General features: G+C 38.8%; 2 protein-coding genes across 2 annotated transcripts; both read right to left on the bottom strand.

Moving 5' to 3' along the window:
• Positions 1-8,455: 8,455 nt before the first annotated feature.
• Positions 8,456-9,409, bottom strand: LOC100358862 (olfactory receptor 6C2-like). Its single transcript, XM_008256595.3, has one exon. It carries the CDS (start codon positions 9,407-9,409, stop codon positions 8,456-8,458), a length of 954 nt encoding a protein of 317 aa, XP_008254817.2.
• A 9,069-nt stretch (positions 9,410-18,478) lies between these two features.
• LOC138844491 (olfactory receptor 6C2-like) lies at positions 18,479-19,459 on the bottom strand. The gene has a single exon (XM_070053184.1). The coding sequence runs from the start codon at positions 19,457-19,459 to the stop codon at positions 18,479-18,481; it is 981 nt and encodes a 326-aa protein (XP_069909285.1).
• Positions 19,460-20,078: the final 619 nt, after the last annotated feature.

Raw genomic sequence — 20,078 nt, 5'->3', positions numbered from 1 at the left:
AAGTGTAAAACAAAAAGACCCTGGTTTAGTGGGAATATAGACAGTGATTATAAACAATAATTGGATGGAAAAATGACCATTTAACCTATACACAGCCACCACAAATAATTAAAATTATAGTAGTATAACATTCATATCCACTGTTTTGAGAAAGGCATAAAGCAAAGCTTTACTATATTTGCAGCAATGCTGATACACACAGACATTTCCTCCTTTTGTCTTTCTTTTATTGTTTGCTTTTTAAATTTTAGCTCCCACGGATAAGGGACAACATGAGGCATTTGTCTTTCTGGGTTCAGCTTATTTCACCCAACAAGATGTCCTCCAGTTGCTTCCATTTTGCGGCAAATGGTAGAATTTCATTATTTTTATAGCTGAATAATATTCCACTGTGTGTATATACCACATTGTTATTCTGCATGGGCAGTGATGTAAAGTCATTTCAGTGAGGCTGGGGCAAGATGAAAGTGTATACTCAAAGTTCTAAAGCAGCAACTCAAGCAACAAATCAAGAATAGTAGCCCATCCAAGGAGATGTGGCAAGCAGAATAATATTCCTTACCTGTAAGACCTATGAACATGTTATGTTACCTGGAAAAGGGGTAAAAAATGCAGTTGGAATGAATGTTGATCCTCTTAAAAAAAGAAAAAAATATTTTAAAATCCTTTTAAAAAAAGGAAAAAAATCTAAAAAATTATAATAACAACAGTATGTAAGGAGAAGAGAGAGAGTGAAGAGAATCATTGGGAGATTTGAGCGCAGAAAAGTGTTCAGAGAGGGGTCAGTGCTGTGGTGCACTGGGTTAATGTCCTAGCCTGAAGCGTTGGCATCCCAAATGGGTGCCAGTTCAAGACCCGGCTGCTCCACTTCCGATTCAGCTCTCTGCTATGGCCTGTGAAAGTAGAGGATGGCCCAAGTCAGGAAGCTCCTGGCTCCTGGCTTCGGATTGGCGCAGCTCCAGCTGTTATGGCCAACTAGGGAGTGAACCAGCGGATGGAAGACACTCCCCCACCCCGTGCCTCTCTTCTCTGTGTAACTCTGACTTTCAAATAAATAAATAAATCTTTTTTTAAATGTTCAGAGAGATGTAATATTTGCTGAAGGTGAAAGAAGGAGTCACTTAGACAGTATGGACAAGTCTACGGTGTGTAAGAATCAGGGAAAGGGGTCTTCCCCAAGAGCATCTATCGTAGCCAGTGAGGTTTACCAAAGTGCGATTATGGCTAATTGAATTCCAGGAATCCTGGAAGCTCTCCCTGAGTTTAGCCTGGTGACACTCATGTTGAACTTCTTACCTGAAGAAATGTTAGGTGATGATTCTCTGTTGTTTTAAGCAGCTAAATGTGTGGTAATATCTTACAGGAGTAATAGGAAACCAATACAAGAAATAAAGTAAAACTGAAAAAAGTTCTCTTAATCCAAAAAAGTAGACAAATAAGGGGGAAAAACAATAGATAGAATGAATAGAAAATAAACAAAAAAGTGATAGATTTTTTTACTTGGATATAAAATTACACTAATAAATAGTTTAAATATCCCAATTAAAAGGCAGAGATTCTTAGACTGGAAAATAAACTAAAATCTGTATACTGTGTATAAGAAATCCATTTAAGTGTAAAGAAACAAATTGGTTAAAACTAAGAGAGTAGAATAATATAAGTTGCTAGCACTAATCAATAGAAATCTCCAGGGGCTATGATAATATCAGCAAACTGTATTTTAGAGAAAGTAATAATATGAAGAATAAAGGAAACCATTTTATTATAATTAAAGGTCCAGTTTATTAAAATGTTACAGCAATTCTCAGATTTTATGTTCCTAGCAGAGTTTCAAAGTACTTTCAAAGTACTTGAAACAAAACCTAATAGAGTGAGAAGAGAAATAGATACATACCTATATAGTGGGATGTTTCAATATTTCTCTTTCAACTACTGATAGAACAAATAAACAGCAAATCAATAAGAATATAGAATTCTTCAGCAATACTACTTGGTCTACTGGATAAAACAACGAGGTAGAAGATCAGTGATGAAATAGAAGACTTTTATATAATCTTGTGAAGGCCTAAAAGAGAGGAGCCAGAAGCTCCTCATGTAAAGAAATAGTAGTGATATGGAAGGGCTGATATTACAGTATAACTGATTAAGTGACTGGTATCCCATATCAGAGTGCCAGATTGAGTCTCAGCTACTTTGCTTCTAATCCAGCTTCCTGATCATGTGCCTGGGAAGGCAGTGGGAGACACCCCAGGTACTTGGGCCCCTGTCAAAGATGTGGGAAACCAGGATGGAATTCTTGGTTCCTGGCTTTAGCCAGGCCATCTAGAGACTGAACCAGTGGATGGAAGATCTCTTTGTTTCTTTCTCTCTCTGTTGCTCTGCCTTTCAAACAAATAAATCTTTAATAAAATAATGAGATAGATACCACATGATATGTACAATTATCATGTTAATAAAACATATATGGTATCCATGAAATACAAAAACACCAGAAAAACTGTGTAATGACCTAGACCTATTAATATACAAAATTCAACTGAATTTTATGTATTAGAAATAAGTCATAAGAAATTGAAGTTAAGACACATACACAATGACATCCAAAATATGAATTATAAGTTGGTAACTGACAAGATAAGAGACTTCTACCCTAGAAACTGCAAATTATTTCTGAGAGAAATTAAGGAGAGAGTAAGAAAATGAGAGAAATGCTGTATCCCTGGGTATGGAACATGTTATTAGACAGTTCTTCTCAAATTGACCCACAGATTGATTGCAATTCAACAAAAATCACAGCATGTTTTATTTTTGGTAGAATTGACAAACAGATTCTAATACTTATATGCTAATGCAAACAAACTAGAATAGCCAAAACAATTTGGATAAGGAGAGCAACACTGGAGAGGTAACAATCCCTCATCTTAGGATTCATTATGTAACTATTGCAATGAAAACAATGGTTTGGCATAGAGATAGACTAAAAAATCAGGAGATAATGGAAAACCAAGGTGAAAAGCAATTGATTGAAAGTAGGATCCTCTAATGAACAAATGGCACTGGAAAAGTTGGACACTCATATGCAAAAATAAGAGCTTTGACTAGTACTTCACATTGCTTATAAGAGTTTGTCCAAAGGAATGATAAATATAAATGTAAAATTTTGAATCATAAAAAATCCAGAAAAAATAAAAGGGACCCTTTATGATCTTGAGCTAGCCCACAATTTCTTAGACATGACACTAAAGCATGATCTTTAGAAAGAACAAATTGATAAAAATTTCTAATTAACAATAAGATTTTCTATTCTTTGAAAAGCACTATCATCAAGTGAAAGAAGGTAGGTGACAGACACAGATAAAGTTCTTTCAAAGGACATGTTCAGAAAGCTTAGGGAAAAATGGAATGAAAAATGTGCTATTTTGTTTGATGTGATTTTAAAATTTATTCATTTTGATTCTATTTCAGACACATGCACACATACACACAAATGCTAGCAGTAGCCTGGACTGGGCCAGGTGAAGCTGGAGACCCAGAACTTGATCTGGGTCAACTAGGTGGGTGTCAGGGATCCAAGTACTTGAGCCACCACCTACTGCTTCCCAGGGTTGTGCATAAGCAGGAAGCTGGATCTAAAGCAAAGGAGCTGAGACTCAAAGCAGGCACTTCAGTGTGGAACATGGGCATCTCAGGTGGCATCTTAATCTCTGTGCCAAATTCGCATTCTTTTGACGCAAAAGCTTTTTAATAATATGTGAAAAATCACAAAAAATTATGTGTGCATTTCAATATTTTACATCAAGATAGACTCATACTTTTAATTCTATCTTTCCATGGTTTGTTTGAAGTAGCCTCATATTCAGAATATATAAATCACTTTCATGTATTAATAAGACAGAAACTCAATAAAATTATATAAAATGTTAGAACTGGTAATTCTTTAAAGACATGAGGATCACATTTAAGTACATGAAAAGACACTCTATATCATTATTATTTATGGAAATTCAAATTAAAACTATAAGGAGATGCTACTTACAACCTTGTTAGAATAACTGCAATTCAAAAGCCACATGACCCAGCCATGTCATTCTTGGATAGTTACTCAAGAAAAGAGAAAACATATGTCCATACAAAGAATGCAAAGAGGTGCAAACAAATTTTCCTAGCAGGTTTTTTTTAGAAATACAAATGCTTACTTAAAAGTTTTTACTTATTTTACTTATTAGACAGAGAGAGAGAGAGAAAGAGAGCGCCAAAGTGAAAGTAAAAGTGAAAGAGAAAGAGATCTCATCTGCTGGTTCACTCCCTAAATACCTCCAACAGCTAACAGGACCAGATTGAAGCCTGAAAGCAGGAACCGCCAACCAGGTCTCTCCCGTGGGTGGCAGGGACCCAGCTACTTGTACCATCACTTACTGCCTCCCAGGGTGTACATTAGCTGGAAGCTGGAATAGGGAGTGGACCTGATCTTGAACCTGGGCACTCTGATGGGGGCATCCTCACCAGCATCTTAACCACTGTACCAAATGCCTGCCCCAAGGAGCTTTATTTTTAACAGACCAAAATTGGGAGCAGACCAATTGATAAACCAATTTTGTTATTACATGCAGTGGAATACTAGTAGTAGCCAATCACTTGGAATCAACTAAGGATACACAAAACATCAAGTGAATCTTAAATAATTATTCTGAATGAAAGAAGCCAGACAGTAAAAAGAATATACTGTATGATTCTACTTATATGAAGCTCTGGAAAATGTAAACAAATATATTTGGATAGAAATTAGTGGCTTAGATTGGTGGTGGGTGGGTGGGAAGGGATGGGCAGGAAATGCTACATGGGGGTACACGATGGATATGTTCATTATTAGATTTGGGTAATGGCTTCATGGGTGTTTTCCTTTTGTAACCCTTGTATTTTATAATATATGCCTTAATAAAGTTGTTAAAAAATCCTCAATCGGGGCAGATGTTGGCCTGGAGATTAAGAAACAATGTGGAGCATTGGTGTTTTAGTGCCAACTACCCATCTAGGAATGCTGATTCAAGTCCCAGCTACTCCACTTCTCATCCAACTGTTCTGCTAATGTACCTGGGATGGCACTGGAAAATGGCCCACACGGTTGGGCTCCTGTCACTCACATGGGAGACTCCATGGGGTTTTGGCTTGGCTGTGGTCATTTGAGGAGTGAAACCAGTGGATGGAAGATTTCCCTCCCTGTCTCCCTCTTGCTCCATCTCTCTGCCTTTCATATAAATAAAAACAAATAAATCTTAAAAAAAGTGCTGTGTGAGGCAGCTGCATCCCATTTTGAAGTGCCTGATTTGAATTCTGACTCACTCCTGGTTCCAACTTCTTGGTATTTTGTGCCCTTCGATGTAGCAGGTGATGGCTCAAGAAGCTGTCTCTGCCACTCACATGGAGTTCTCAACTCCTGCCCTTGATCTGGAGCAATACTGGCTGTTGCAGGAATTTGTGGGAGTGAACTAACATGGGAGATCTCTCTCTCTCTCTCTGCCTTTCAACTAAGAAGAAAATAAACAAAAATCTAAAAATACTCAAGAAGCCATCCTTTTAGGATTAGGTGACTAGGGGATTTGCAGTAGAAAACTGAATCCTGAAGCTACTCTCTACTGTTCCAGAAATTAAGGTAAATGGAGAAATATTTTTGCTTCCAGAGAAGCTGCACAATATTCAAAGCCTAGAAATAGTAAAAGTGAGGAAAATCAGTACTTTGAGTCATAATTTACAGAGGACATACATATCTTCACAAGATCTTAAAGCTTTGTACTTAATTTTCTTTATTAGTTTATTTAAAATTTTTTGATTGGTAAGGAATACTTTATACTTTGTATGGGGTATAGTGTAATATTTCAACAGTTATCTATAATGTAAACCAATCACATGAGACTATTAGCTATTCTGTTTCCTTTCTTGGTGACTATAATTATTTTACTATTGCGTGGACACCAGAACCTGTTTCTTTCACCCAACTGTGTCTTTGTACCCATTACCAACCATCTCCAACCTCCAGTCCCCCACCCTTCCCAGCCTCTAGCCATCACTATTTAAGATTGACAGGAGATTTTCAATGAAAATCTTGCAGCCCAGGAGGGAATCGAAAGATATACCCCAAGTTTTGAAAGAAAAAATGCCCTCTGTTAACCCAGAATGATTTATCCAGTGAAGATGCCTTTCACAAATGAAGGAGAAAGAAAGACTTTCCAGGAAAAGCAAAAACAGAAAAAAATTCATTAGCTCTTGACCATCCTTAAGAGGTGATACTTATGGTATTGAACTTCTAAAATATGTCAAAGACATTTCCACAAATCAAAAATGAAAAAAAATTCAATTGGAATATCCTGGTAGAATTGGTATTCCCAGAACTGAAAATTCCAGAGCAAAAGTCACTGGATTTTCTGTATCAAGCTGTAATGATATTCTATTTTGTATGTGCATTTTTTTGGTAGTATGTATTTTTATGCAGAACCTTCAAGATATTTTTCCACTGCTCTGCAAATGGTGACTGCTTGTGCAATGTTCAGGGGAATTTGTTTTGATAGCTGATCCATACATAATTTTCTAGTATCCCAAGTCCTCACTATTCCCCGCCTCTCTATTTCTTTTAATTTTTAAAGACTTACTTATTTATTTGAAAGACGGAGTTACAGAGAGAGGAGAAAAGAGAGAGAGAGAGAGAAAGTGCTAGGGCTGGGCTTGGCAGAAACCACGAAACAGGAACCAGGAACTTTTTCCAGATCTCTCACATGGGTGGTAGAGACCCAAGCACTTGGACCATGTTCCCCTGCTTCCTAGGCACATTAACAGGGAGCTGGATTTGAGGTGGAGTAGCCAAGACACAAATTGGTGCCCATATGGGATGCTGCTGTCACAGGTTGTGACTTAACTCAGTATGCAGAACATCAGCCCCTCTTTTCTATTTTTTTAATGTGGGGAAGAAGAATATATTGTTATTACATGGTATGATTCAGAGAAGCAATATACATATATATAACTATATGCCAAATGATATGACATTCACCTAACTTTTACAATGTTTTGTTTTTAATTTGGATGTTGGTTATAAGGGTGATCAGAGGACAGAAACCTCATTTTACCTGTATACTTCTGTGCATTTCTTGATATGTACCCTGTATTCCAATAAAATGTTTAAGCCCCCCTCAAAAAAAAAAAAGCAGCACAGATTCCAGGAGTTCAACTGTTTCATATTAAGCATGTTTGTAGGTAAAGGAAAGCCTCTTGACTTATCTTTTTATTTTCAGATGGAAACTACCAAGAATTTGGGTATACACTTAGAAATTGCATGCATTTAAATCACTCATGCATTAAATAAGAATGTGGATGAAAAAAAAAGTCAAAATGAGAAAGCCAAGTCACCTGTGTTAACCCCAACAGAAATAAAAACAAAGCCAGAGATTGTGAAGAAACAGTTTTAAGCATTATTACCTGACAGCAGCTGTCACAGAAGACCACCAGAACCACAACGTTGCACAGAGGCCGCTGCAATATTATGTCAAAAGTATTTCTGTAAAAACAGCTACCCAGCAACTCTCTCTTCAGTCTCAGGTGACACCTTTGTGTGGTCAGAGATTGTTGCTTCAAGATAGCTGCTGCACTCCTCCTCAGTCCTGTCACTGAAAACTCTCCCTTACCCCAGCATCCTAGAAATATGCCCAGATTTTCAGGACATGCAGATTCCTACCACAATGCATTGATGTTCTCAAACTTCATTAGAGTTACAAAAAATACATATTTCAAAGTATAAACATTTTCCAAATACATAATATATTAAGATAATATATTTTCAGATATATGTATTTCAAATTCTCAATCTCCATCTGATGCCCATAAGGAGTTCTGGCATTGCAGGCAGAGGTTTAACCACAACACTGGCCCCTAAATTGTCTTTTAATTCCATATTTCCATAAGTTACTTGAGGTGCCCTAATAGGAATTATCAGTTAAGCTAAATAAGTTAAAAGATATTATGATTTTTTTTCTCTTTGACTGATATTCTGTCTGCCAAGGATGCTATCAAAATTTTTTCATTTAATCAATTAAACTATTCAGTAAAGTTTAGAGTGGAGGAGGTAACAATAACTCTAAATCAATTATTTTTTGTGACACCAAGAGAATTTGAGATAGACTGTTTCATTGTTGAATTGCTTTTATTTTCTTATGCTTGGCTTTCAGTTTTTGTTTGTTGCAATAGAAGTGAAGTTAATATGTTATTTACTAGCAAAATCCTATCACATCTTTTGATTAGAAACTTATCCTAGTAAAGGATGGAGAGGTATGAATGGGGTGGGCGTCTGGTGGAGAGTATTTAATCTGGGTGCAATAAATGTTTGAGAAGATTGACTTGAAGATATCAGGTCAAAAAGAGACAAATAGAATTGAAGCTCAATGATTTATGCTTAGCCAGATTTTTCTTTCTAGACTTGCATCTTTTCTTTCTTCTTTGAGACCAATGCAATCTTTTTGAAGGAATCGCTGAACGCTTGTCTCACTTGCTGGTTTCTCAGAGTGTAAATGAACGGGTTCAGCATGGGAGCAATGGACGTCATCAGCACTGCCACCCCCTTGTTGATAGCCAGAGAGTTCTTAGCTGAAGATTTGACATACATAAAGATGCAGCTTCCATAGGTGATGGAAACCACAATCATGTGAGAAGAGCAGGTGGAAAAGGCCCTTTTCCTTTGCTGGGCAGAAGGGAATCTCAGAATGGTCTTGATGATGTATACGTAGGACAGAACCACACACACCAGGGTCAGGATGAAGGTCAGGACTGCACAGACAATCACTAACTGCTCTATGAGCCACGTATCTGAGCATGAAATCTTCAAGATGGGAGACGCGTCACAGAAAAAATAATCAATGACATTCGAGTCACAGAATTTCAAATTGAGGAACAGCATGAGTGGGGGAAGTATGATCACCAAGCCAGCCCCCCAGCAGCAGAGGACAAGGCTCCTGCATACCTGGTTGCTCATGATGGTCACGTAATGCAGGGGTTTGCAGATGGCCACATAGCGGTCATAGGACATGATGGCCAGGAGGAAAAATTCAGTTACTCCAAAGACATCAGTAAAGAACACTTGAACGACACAAATGTTGTAGGTAATTGACCTGTCACCTGTTGCTATGTTGTACAGATATCTAGGGATGCAAGAGGATGTAAATGCAATTTCTAACAAGGCAAAATTTTGTAGGAAGAAGTACATGGGTGTTTTGAGGTGGGAGTCCAAAAGAGTGAGGGATACGATGGTCAGATTCCCGGTTATACTCAACATGTAGGTGAAAAACAGAAACAGGAAGACCAGAACCTGAAGCTGAGGGTCATCTGTCAGTCCCAACAGGATGAAGGCTGTTATTGTGTGGTTTTTCATCACTGACTACTGAATTTTCCTCTGTCTTCATCAAATCAAATTTATAGATATTTTATATGGATCAGGTGGTGTCCAAACCAGGTAGCAAGAAACAGTGACTAACAGAGTCGGCCAATTTATTCATTTGTAATGTTTCCCCTAAGTAGTAATTGATATTGCCACTTCTCTGGTGGGCTGGCTATTTCATTGTTTATTATTTTAGTGGATCTTTCATGATATTTGAAATTGCTCTATATCCCAATTTCTTCATTTATTTTAGATTTATAATCAATACTCAAGATTGAGTGATCTGGTTTTTATATTTGAGTCACAGAGTCTTATGATTCAACCAAATTATGTTTTTTTGTGTGTGTCTAAGGCCTCTTCTGTATTTTAAATGTGAATATTTAGAAGTAATGATTTCCACATATCTTTCTTAAAAGATTTTGTCCTTTATGAAATGTAAATATGTGCCAGGTTGTCTGGATTTTACATGCAGTCTTTGTTGGTCCATGTTTGGCTTCATTTTATATTGTACTACTGTGGCCAAGTATGTGTTCCTGTTATTGTGTTTTGAGTTTTAAGCAGCAACTTCTATATGGTTGGCTCTTTCTTCTGATTGTCCTGTGCCTCTGCCTGTGTGTAATTTATGCTTGGTGTCCACTGGGATACACTACACAAAAGAGTATTTAAGTGTACAATTTATTTGAAGAAATCTTTGGTATCAGGATATACAGCTGGAAAAACAAAAGCATATCTCTCTTTAGTTTGTAGTTTGTTAATATGGAAAATGCTTTAGCATATGCTATCATTGTCATGAAGTTCAAAATCAAATTTGGAATGTTAAATATAGTTTCCAAATTAACATAGAAATATGGTCTCCATGCACTGCCTATGTCCAGCTACTCATTTGTGGTTTTCAGTTTGAGCATCATTTCTGCTGAAAAGCCTTCTTAAATTTAACTGAAAAGTGATCCCCTGTTAAACATAAGAGTGGGAATAAGAGAGGGAGGAGATGTACAATTTGGGACATGCTCAATCAGACTTGCCCCAAATGGTGGAGTTAGAAATGTGCCAGGGGATTCCAATACAATCCCATCAAGGTGTCATGTACCAATGCCATCTCACTAGTCCAAATGATCAATTTCAGTTCACAACTGATCACACTGATAGGTCTAAGAGTCAAAGGGATCACACAAACAAGACTAGTGTCTGCTAATACTAACTGATAGAATCAAAAAGGGAGAGAATGATCCAACATGGGAAGCGGGATATACAGCAGAGTCATAGAATGGTAGATGTCCTAAATAGCACTCTGGCCTCAGAATCAGCCCTTAAGGCATTCGGATCTGGCTGAAGAGCCCATGAGAGTATTTTAGGCATGGAAAGCCAAGACACTCTGTCAAAAAAAGTAGAGGACCTAAATGAAAGATCTCTGTGAGTGAGATCTCAGTAGAAAGAATGGGCCATCAAAGGAGGTACCTTTCTCTGAAGGGAGGAGAGAACTTCCACTTTGAATATGACCCTGTCTAAATAAGATCGAAGTCAGTGAAATCAAAAGGCTTCCATAGCCTTGGAAACTGATAACCAGAGTCCAGGGAGATTACTGACACCACAAACAAGAGTGTCAAAATGTTAAGTAAACAACAGAAGTCACTCTGTACTTACTCCTCATGTGGGATCTCTGTCCTTAATGTGTTGTCCAATGTGAAGTAATGCTATAACTAGTACTGAAACAGTATTTTACACTTTGTGTTTCTTTGTGGGTGCAAACTGTTGAAATCTTTACTTAATATATCCTGAATTGATCTTCTGTATATAAAGATAATTGAAAATGAATCTTGATGTGAGTGGAGTGGGAGAGGGATTGGGAGATGGGAGGGTTGTGGGTGGGAGGGAAGTTATGGGGGTAGCCATTGATATCGATAAACTGTACTTTGGAAATTTATATTTACTAAATAAAAGTTTAAAAAGAAAGCCTTGTAAAACTCCATTGTCTGTGTGGATGTCTCATTTTTGCTCACATGACAAGTAATTGTTACTTAGCACTTCCTCTTAGAAAGGAAGTTTGTTAAAACTTTTTCCTGGTGCCTTTCTTTTTTATAAAACTGGCTTAGCTACCCAAACCAAGACAGTCCTAGGTTTACATTCAATGTGTAGGGAACATTGTGTAAATCCACACATAGCTAGTTCATTGACCTAGATATTAACAGCTGTCTCCTAACTTATTTGGCTTTCACTTTGAAACAGCTTTTTGATTGACTTAAATTATTTAAAAAATGTGTGTCGCAGAGACTTCCCCACGCTGCACTTATGCTATTACCACCTGTTCTGCATAAGCTGTGAAGTGTCACCTCTCCCATGCTTTATCTCTAAAGCAGGGAATAGTTCTCTTTGTGCTGATTTTGGATTCTTTGTAGAATTGTTCAGTAAGATAGTCAAATCTGCAGTCATGGAATTTAGACCCACAAACAAACATCTTTTACATGGAATACTTCTCCAAATATGTTTTAACTTCATAAGTGCACTAAATTTTATTCCATTTAATTTTAGCCCTCTGTATTCATGGATAACAATTTTCAATACTTCTTCATTTTTGTGAATTCTGATTGTGAAATTTCACTTACATTAAAATAATTCTCTGAATGCACCAGAAGTTTAAGCCAATTTCCAAAAATCCATTATGATTTCTTTGTTTTGTAGACTTATTATAATGTCTTCAAAACGATTGCCCTTATAAAAATATAAACATAATAGTTCTCAGATATATAATTTCAACATGAAGGATGTGTTTATTTAAACCTTATATGTGGCCGGCACCACGGCTCAATAGGCTAATCCTCCGCCTTGCGGCACCAGCATACTGGGTTCTAGTCCCAGTCAGGGCGCCGGATTCTGTCCTGGTTGCCCCTCTTCCAGGCCAGCTCTCTGCTGTGGCCAGGGAGTGTAGTGGAGGATGGACCAAGTGCTTGGGCCCTGCACCCCATGGGAACCAGGAAAAGCACCTGGCTCTTGCCTTTGGATCAGTGCGGTGCGCTGGTGCGCTGCGGCGGCCATTGGAGGGTGAACCAACGGCAAAGGAAGACCTTTCTCTCTGTCTCTCTCTCTCACTGTCCACTCTGCCTGTTAAAAAAAAAACTTATGTGTACATTTACCAATGCATTATCTGTGAACTTATATCACTGCTTTCCTGCAACTCTCCATAAGCATGTGGTATCAAATCTTTGTAAAATATTATTTATCTCTTCTCTAGTGCGTTAACACTATTATTTGACAAAAGTTTGTTCCTATGATATCTGAATTCACACAGTTGCACATGGAATATTGTATTCATCTAATCAGTCCACATATAAGACTTTCATCCTTGGCTTCTGTAGTTCAAAATTCTTTCCCCTAGATCAGAAATGGGGAATCTCTTCTGCCAAGGGCCATTTGGATATTTTTAACATCACTCGTAAGTCACATATAATTGTCAAATTAAAGATTACCATGGTGCACATTGATTGAATTTCAAGTCTCACCTGTGGTTGCCTTTGCAGAGCCAGTCCAAATGACTTTGTAAGTCTTATATAGAAGCCGGTGAGTTGGACATTCCCCTCTCCTGCCCTAGATTTTCTACTTCTGCCTCCTTGGTGGATATTTTCATAATATTTGAAAATGGGAGTTAAGGGCTTTCTGTTTCTTGGTTTGGATTAATAGCTGTTCTAGTTTCCCGTCAGCCATCACACTTAATATTATTAGGACAACCAAATGCTTTTCAGTTCTGAATTAGTATCTCCAGTGTGTGAGTTTCCCTCAAGTAGGGGAATAGAAGGCACATTTTCCACCAAATTTCCCAACTGAACTCTGTTAGCTTATTTAATTGAATGACTGTCATTTGTTCTGCTGGAATAGTCATTTTCTCCAGAAATCAGGACTGGGTCCCCTGTTTGCTGTGGTAAATTGTTACAGTTAAGCTCCAAGGTTTATGTAGCAGTCACTGGGAAGGAGAGTGATAATGATTTTGAAGACCTATGACCATCTCAGGAACCACAGGGACACACTGTAATAATGACACTGGCCCATTTTACTTGAGGAAAGGATATTCTTTTTAGCCTTCCTTCTGTCCGCAGCCCATTTCCTGTGAACCCAGTGACTCCTACAGCAATTGCATGGCAGCACACTTGTTCCTGTACCCATGGGTAACAGTCCTTATTTCAGAACTCCTTTTTCTATTTCGCTCCTTGAGAATCGTAGTTTTTTTTTTTTTCTTTTTGACAGGCAGAGTGGACAGTGAGAGAGAGAGACAGAAAGAAAGGTCTTCCTTTGCCATTGGTTCACCCTCCAATGGCCGGCGCGGCTGGCGTGCTGCGGCCGGCACACCCACCGCGTTGATCCAAAGGCAGGAGCCAGGTGCTTATCCTGGTCTCCCATGGGGTGCAGGGACCAAGCACTTAGTCCATCCTCCACTGCACTCCCTGGCCACAGCAGAGAGCTGGCCTGGAGGAGGGGCAACCAGGACAGAATCCAGCGCCCTGACCGGGACTAGAACCCGGTGTGCCGGCGCCACTAGGAGGAGTTATTAGCCTACTGAGCCAGGGCGCTGGCTGAGAATCCTAGCTTTTAAAAGGAAATTTTTAAGAAACTAGTTACATCCTGCAGAGAAGTTTACAATTTAAAAAAGTGCAAAGATAACTAATTTTGTCATTAATATTTGGTAATTTATCATAAATGGGGATTTTTAATGAAGATACACACTTTTTTCTTTTAAAGAGGCAAGTGAGGGTGTGACAGAGATAACTTCTCATCATCTTGACTATTACCTGTTTGTAACTGTATAAAGGAACATCCAAAAATACAACTCAGACAGATTTGTGGATCTTTCGATAACATTTCAAATAATTCTGTTTGATTTCAGTAAATCCCCACAGTTTCCAGAGAAAATCATCGTATAGATTTATGGAAGGTGAGAGTAAATGAGGTAGCGAGAGTACTTACTGTTTTGCAAGTTAACAATAGCTTCAACTGATACTTTTTAATCAGAGTCCTAAAGGCTAATATGATGCGGGAGACCTGAGAGCAAAGGTTTGTGTGGAATTTTCTCATCTGGGTTTTTTAGGATCCCCAACTTCCTCTGGCCACTGCTGGCAGGGACGCTTTTCTAACCAAGGATATTGGTCCTGTTTTTGCCTAGGAAATACTTTGTTGCTCTCATTTGTTGAAAATACATTATTTCAAATATTGCCTTCTCTTGCTTTCAAAGCCTCAATACTATGACTTCTCTGGGCAGGGTGAATTGCTTGTACATCATAAAGATTTACATCTGATTTATTTGCTAAATTTTAAACTAAATAACAAACAACTAGGTCCTTGGTGACCCATGTTCAAATTTCACTAATGAGTCTTTGTAATGAACTTGGGCAGCATCCTGGAAGATGCTGCTGTGGGGGCAGTGTCCTTGGAGACACAAAGATGCAGTGGTAGCAACAGGTACAGGTCAACTTGCGACTGCAGATACAGAGTGGTCAAAACCAATCCTGCCTTGCTTGTTCTTTTTTCCTCATCTTGTCTGAAAGACAAAAAAATCACAAAATGAAGCCATCTGCTCTTTTCCCTCAGCCATTAAAGAAAGATAAACAAATAGGAAAATACTAGAAACTCAAAGCAAGTTACATTTTTAAACTCAATATTTTTTTTTTTTTTGACAGGCAGAGTGGACAGTGCGAGAAAGAGACAGAGAGAAAGGTCTTCCTTTTGCCGTTGGTTCACCCTTCAATGGCCGCCGTGGCCGGCGCACTGTGCTGATCCAATGTCAGGAGCCAGGTACTTATCCTGGTCTCCCATGGGCTGCAGGGCCCAAGCACTTGGGCCATTCTCCACTGCACTCCCTGGCCACAGCAGAGAGCTGGCCTGGAAGAGGGGCAACCGGGACAGAATCTGGCGCCCCGACCGGGACTAGAATCCGGTGTGCCGGCACCACAAGGCAGAGGATTAGCCTACTGAGCCACGGCGCCGGCCTAAACTCAATATTTTATTTAGTTTTGTGATAATGTTTTTAGAATTTACACTATAGTCAAAGGCTTAATTGCTCTAGTAACTGAAGAATTCAACACATAAACAGTAAAGAGCATGAAAATATGCACAGGCTACAAACTACAAGTAAGTGAAAAGATGTTCAAGTTCACTCATAGGAAGTCAATTTATTTTATTTTATTTTTATTAATATAAAGGAACTCATTTCATGTATTTTATTGGTACAATGCTAAGACAATACCCCTACTCCCATCCCTTTTTCTCTTCTTCCCTCAATCCCCTTCTTTCCTTCCTTTTTTTTTCTTTGATATTTCAGGTGTGTTTTCAATCCACTCTATAACCATAGACTTGATTCACAACTAAGAATAATATTCAATGAGTAAAAAGTAGTCACAGAATCATTAAAACCATCATAAGTGATTTTTTCAAATTTTAAGTAAATATATGAATATTTGATTTTTTTAAAAATAAATGAGATTTCCATTTTTCACATTAATTGCGTATTCTTTCACTAATTACATAAAATATTTTCATAATAATAAACACAGAAGCCCATCATGATGCATAAAATGTTTTTGGAACACTTGCTCATATTTTAAAACACTCAGTTTTTAATATATGTATGTCTATTGCCACTACCTGAAAAAAAAACTTCATCGTTAGCTATTATATGATCACATCAATGCATAAATTCAGTTCATTGGGAATTTTTAAAGGCTATTGATTACTAGAGAAACTATGCTTACACATATTTACTAGAGGTAAAATTTCAGAATGCAAATTTATTCATATATTGAGGCTTTTATATTAAAATACCAACATGCTATTAAACAGATTATGGCACATTATACTTTCAAATTTTATTTGTGGCCTATCTATATTTAATTTAATACTTATGGCCATGTTTAATGGCAGAGTGACAGAGAGAGAGAGAGAGAAATACAGACAGAAAGATCTTCCATCTGTTGGTTCACTTTTCAAATGGCCACAAAAGCCAGGTCTGGGCCAAGCCATAAGCAGGAGCCAGGAACTTCATCCAGGTCTTCCATTTAGATGGCAGAGGCTCAAATTCTTGGGGCATTCTCCACTGCCTTTCCAGGTGCATTAGCAGGAAGATGGATGGGGAGCTCAGCGTCTGGGGCTAGAACTGGCATTTGACATGGGACACCAGCATCAAAATCAGTGACATAACCTGCTGTACCACAGCACTGGCCCCAGTAGCTCTATTTTTAATTGCTTTTAGGAACCTTCATACTGTTTTGCATAAAGACTATACTAGTATACGTTCCCACCAACCGTGTACCAGGATTCTCTTTTCACTGCTTTGAGTTACGTACCTCAGATATGTGCGGCTTTTTCCATCTCAGCAAACAGCTTCTTCTGGTTGTTCAAGGAAGCTAATTCACAGAACAACCTTGAGGAGCTACTAGAACGGAGCATATAGTGGGGGGCTATAGCTCAGTGGTAGGGCATTTGACAGCAGAACGGAGCATATCAACAAGCCCTGATGGAAGGAATATTTGTGACTCAGGTAGGGGGAGTCCTACGTATAATATGGAATCCTGCATCCTTTAAAAGTAAGTTTTCTTTTTGTACATACAATCCTGAAAATAATCTATTTTCTAATCTAATATGTATTATTACATATAATAAAAAGTAGTAGGATTATAGGGATTTTCCTTTTTTTATCTTTTTATTTTTTATTTTTTTCACAGGCAGAGTTAGCCAGTGTGACAGAGAGAGAGAGAGAGAGAGAGTGAGAGAGAGAGAGAGAGGTGTCTTCCTTTCTGTTGTTTTATCCCCTAAATGGACAATACGGCAGGCATTTTTTGCACTATGTTTTGTCACTGTTTTGCAACTATGAGTTCTACATTCTTGTACTCAAAATAGTGTGGATTGAAAATATTTGTAAAACAATTGTACCTACATTGAACTAAGTATAAACTTAGTTTTCTTGCTGCAATCTTCTAAAAAGTGCGATAACTTTTTACATAGCTTTAACTGTACTAGAGAGTACAAGGAATCCAGAGACCATGGACACAGGAGGATGAGCTCAGATGATACAAATACTATGGCATTTTATAAAAGCATCTTGAACATGCACAGATTTTGTTACCTATTGGAGGTCCTGAAATTAATCTCCCAACAATATCAAAGGATGACTGGAATCTAGAATGGTGCCTAGAATCACTAAGCCATTCTAAGGCTGGTATTAGAATATTCCACAGGGACTGGCCTTGTGGCCTAGTAGCCTAAGTCTCTGCCAGCGGCTCTGGCATTCCATGTGGGTGCTGGTTCCTGTCCTGGCTCTAGCTCTAGTTCTCTGCTTATGGCCAGGGAAATCAGTAGAAGATGACCCAAGTGCTTGGGCCACTGCACCTTCATGAAGATCTGGAAAAAGCTCCTGGTTTCACATGCATGTTGCATTTAGGAAGTAAAACAGAATGGAAGACCTTTCTCTCTCTCTCTCTCTCTCTCTCTCTCTCTCTCTCTCTCTCTCTCTCTAACTCTAGAATACACCATAAGCACAACTACTCAATACCAAACATGAAAATGAACTTATTTTTTGTTTTGAATTTTATTAAGCTTTGCTAAGATTTAAGTCATTGTTTCATTTCCTGGAAGTGCATCTTTTTTTTTCTTTTTTGACAGGCAGAGTGGACAGTGAGAGAAAGAGAGAGACAGAGATAAAGGTCTTCCTTTGCCGTTGGTTCATCCTCCAATGGCTGCCGCAGCCTGCGCGCTGCGGCTGGCGCACCGTGCCGATCTGAAAGCAGGAACCAAGTGCTTCTCCTGGTCTCCCATGAGGTACAGGGCCCAAGCACTTGGGCCATCCTCCATTGCACTCCCGGGCCACAACAGAGAGCTGGCCTGGAAGTGGGGCAACCGGGACAGAATCTGGCACCCCAACCGGGACTAGAACCTGGTGTGCTGGCGCCGCAAGGCGGAGGATTAGCCTATTGAGCCGTGGTGCAGGCCGGAAGTGCAACTATTTATTTAGATATATAATCTTCAGATTTTTCTTCCTAGGAAGCTAGTTAACATTTCTAAATACAGCTTAAATTTTAAGCAAAAACTTTATTTTACACTGTTAGTACATTCTCTTCCTTCTAGAGAAGAAAGCAATTCTTTTGACTGATCATTGAAGGCTTGTTTCACTTGCTTGTTCCTCAGGGTGTAGATGAAGGGGTTCAGCATAGGCGCGATGGAGGTGGTGAGCACAATCACACCCTTGTTAGTGACCACTGACTGCTTTGCTGAGGGCTTCACATAGATGAAGATGCAGCTGCCGTAGGTGATGGAGACCACAATCATGTGGGAGGAGCAGGTGGAAAAGGCCTTCTTCCTTTGCTGGGCTGAGGGGAATCGTAGAATGGTCTTGATGATGTATATGTAGGATAGACCCACACAGACCAGGGTCATGATGAAGGTCAGGATGGCACTGACAATGACTATCTGCTCTATCAACCGTGTATCTGTGCTCGTGATTTTCAGGAGGGGAGACACATCGCAGATGAAATGGTCAGTGATATTAGAGTCACAGAACTTTAGACGTAGGCCCAAGCTCAGGGGTGGGAGGATGAAGCTCAGGGGTGGGAGGATGACCAAGAAGCCGGCTACCCAGCAGCAGAGGACGAGTCTCCTGCAGACCTGGCTGCTCATGATGGTCACGTAATGCAGGGGCTTGCAGATGGCCACATAGCGGTCATAGGACATGATGGCCAGGAGGAAAAATTCTGTGACAGCAAAGAGATCGATAAAAAAGATTTGAATGAAGCAATCGGTGTATACGATTGTCTTGTCACCGGTTGATATGTTGTACAAGTATCTGGGAATACAAGTCGTTGTAAATGAGATTTCTAGGAGGGAGAAGTTTTGTAGGAAAAAGTACATGGCCGTTTTCAGGTGTGAATGTATGGAGGTGAGGAAGATGATGGTCAGGTTGCCAGTTACACTCAACACGTAGGTGAGAAACAGAAAGATGAAAGTCACAGCCTGCAGCTGGGGGTCATCCGTCAGCCCCAGCAAGACAAACGTTGTGACTGTGTGGTTTCTCATAACTGACTCCTACCCAATCCGCATATGCAATTCAGATATTTGCTATGAGGGGCTTGGTGTTAACATCAGCCAGCAATAATTAGTTGCTCATCAAACTGTGCCAAACTGTAGGACACACAATATGTGTTAGTTTATAAATAATACCATCACAATAGTAGCACAGGTTTCACTGTGACTTTTTGTGGGATAATTTAGGCGATAATTGAATACTTAATGTATACCATACTGCAACATTTAAGAAACCTTTTCTAAGTGTTTTAAATTCTCATTTCATGTTTTATTTTATTTACACACAGGGTTGCATTGATCGTTTTTTGTTGAAACATGTGCCATAGCCACATCTTTAATTTTTTGAGCACTTCAATGCCTTTCTTTGTAATTTGGATAGTGATAAATTGTGAAAATAACACCAATGCTACTGGCACACTTTCATATGCTCTTCTAAAATCCACTGCATAGGATTTTGAGTAGTAGCATTATCACTAATGTTTAAACTTGTGCTTTCTTTTCTCAACAACTTTTTCCTCATTTGCTCTCACCGTCACTCTTCCTCGCAACTCCTTTCTGTCGAAAATTTGTGCTCATTGCCAGGTGTGCAGAACACAGTTTAGATGAGAAG

Source organism: Oryctolagus cuniculus, chromosome 11 (genome assembly GCF_964237555.1).
Source record: "Oryctolagus cuniculus chromosome 11, mOryCun1.1, whole genome shotgun sequence".
Taxonomy (NCBI): domain Eukaryota; kingdom Metazoa; phylum Chordata; class Mammalia; order Lagomorpha; family Leporidae; genus Oryctolagus; species Oryctolagus cuniculus.
Note: the sequence above shows the minus strand (reverse complement) of the source record. Positions and strands in the feature narration are given on the sequence as shown.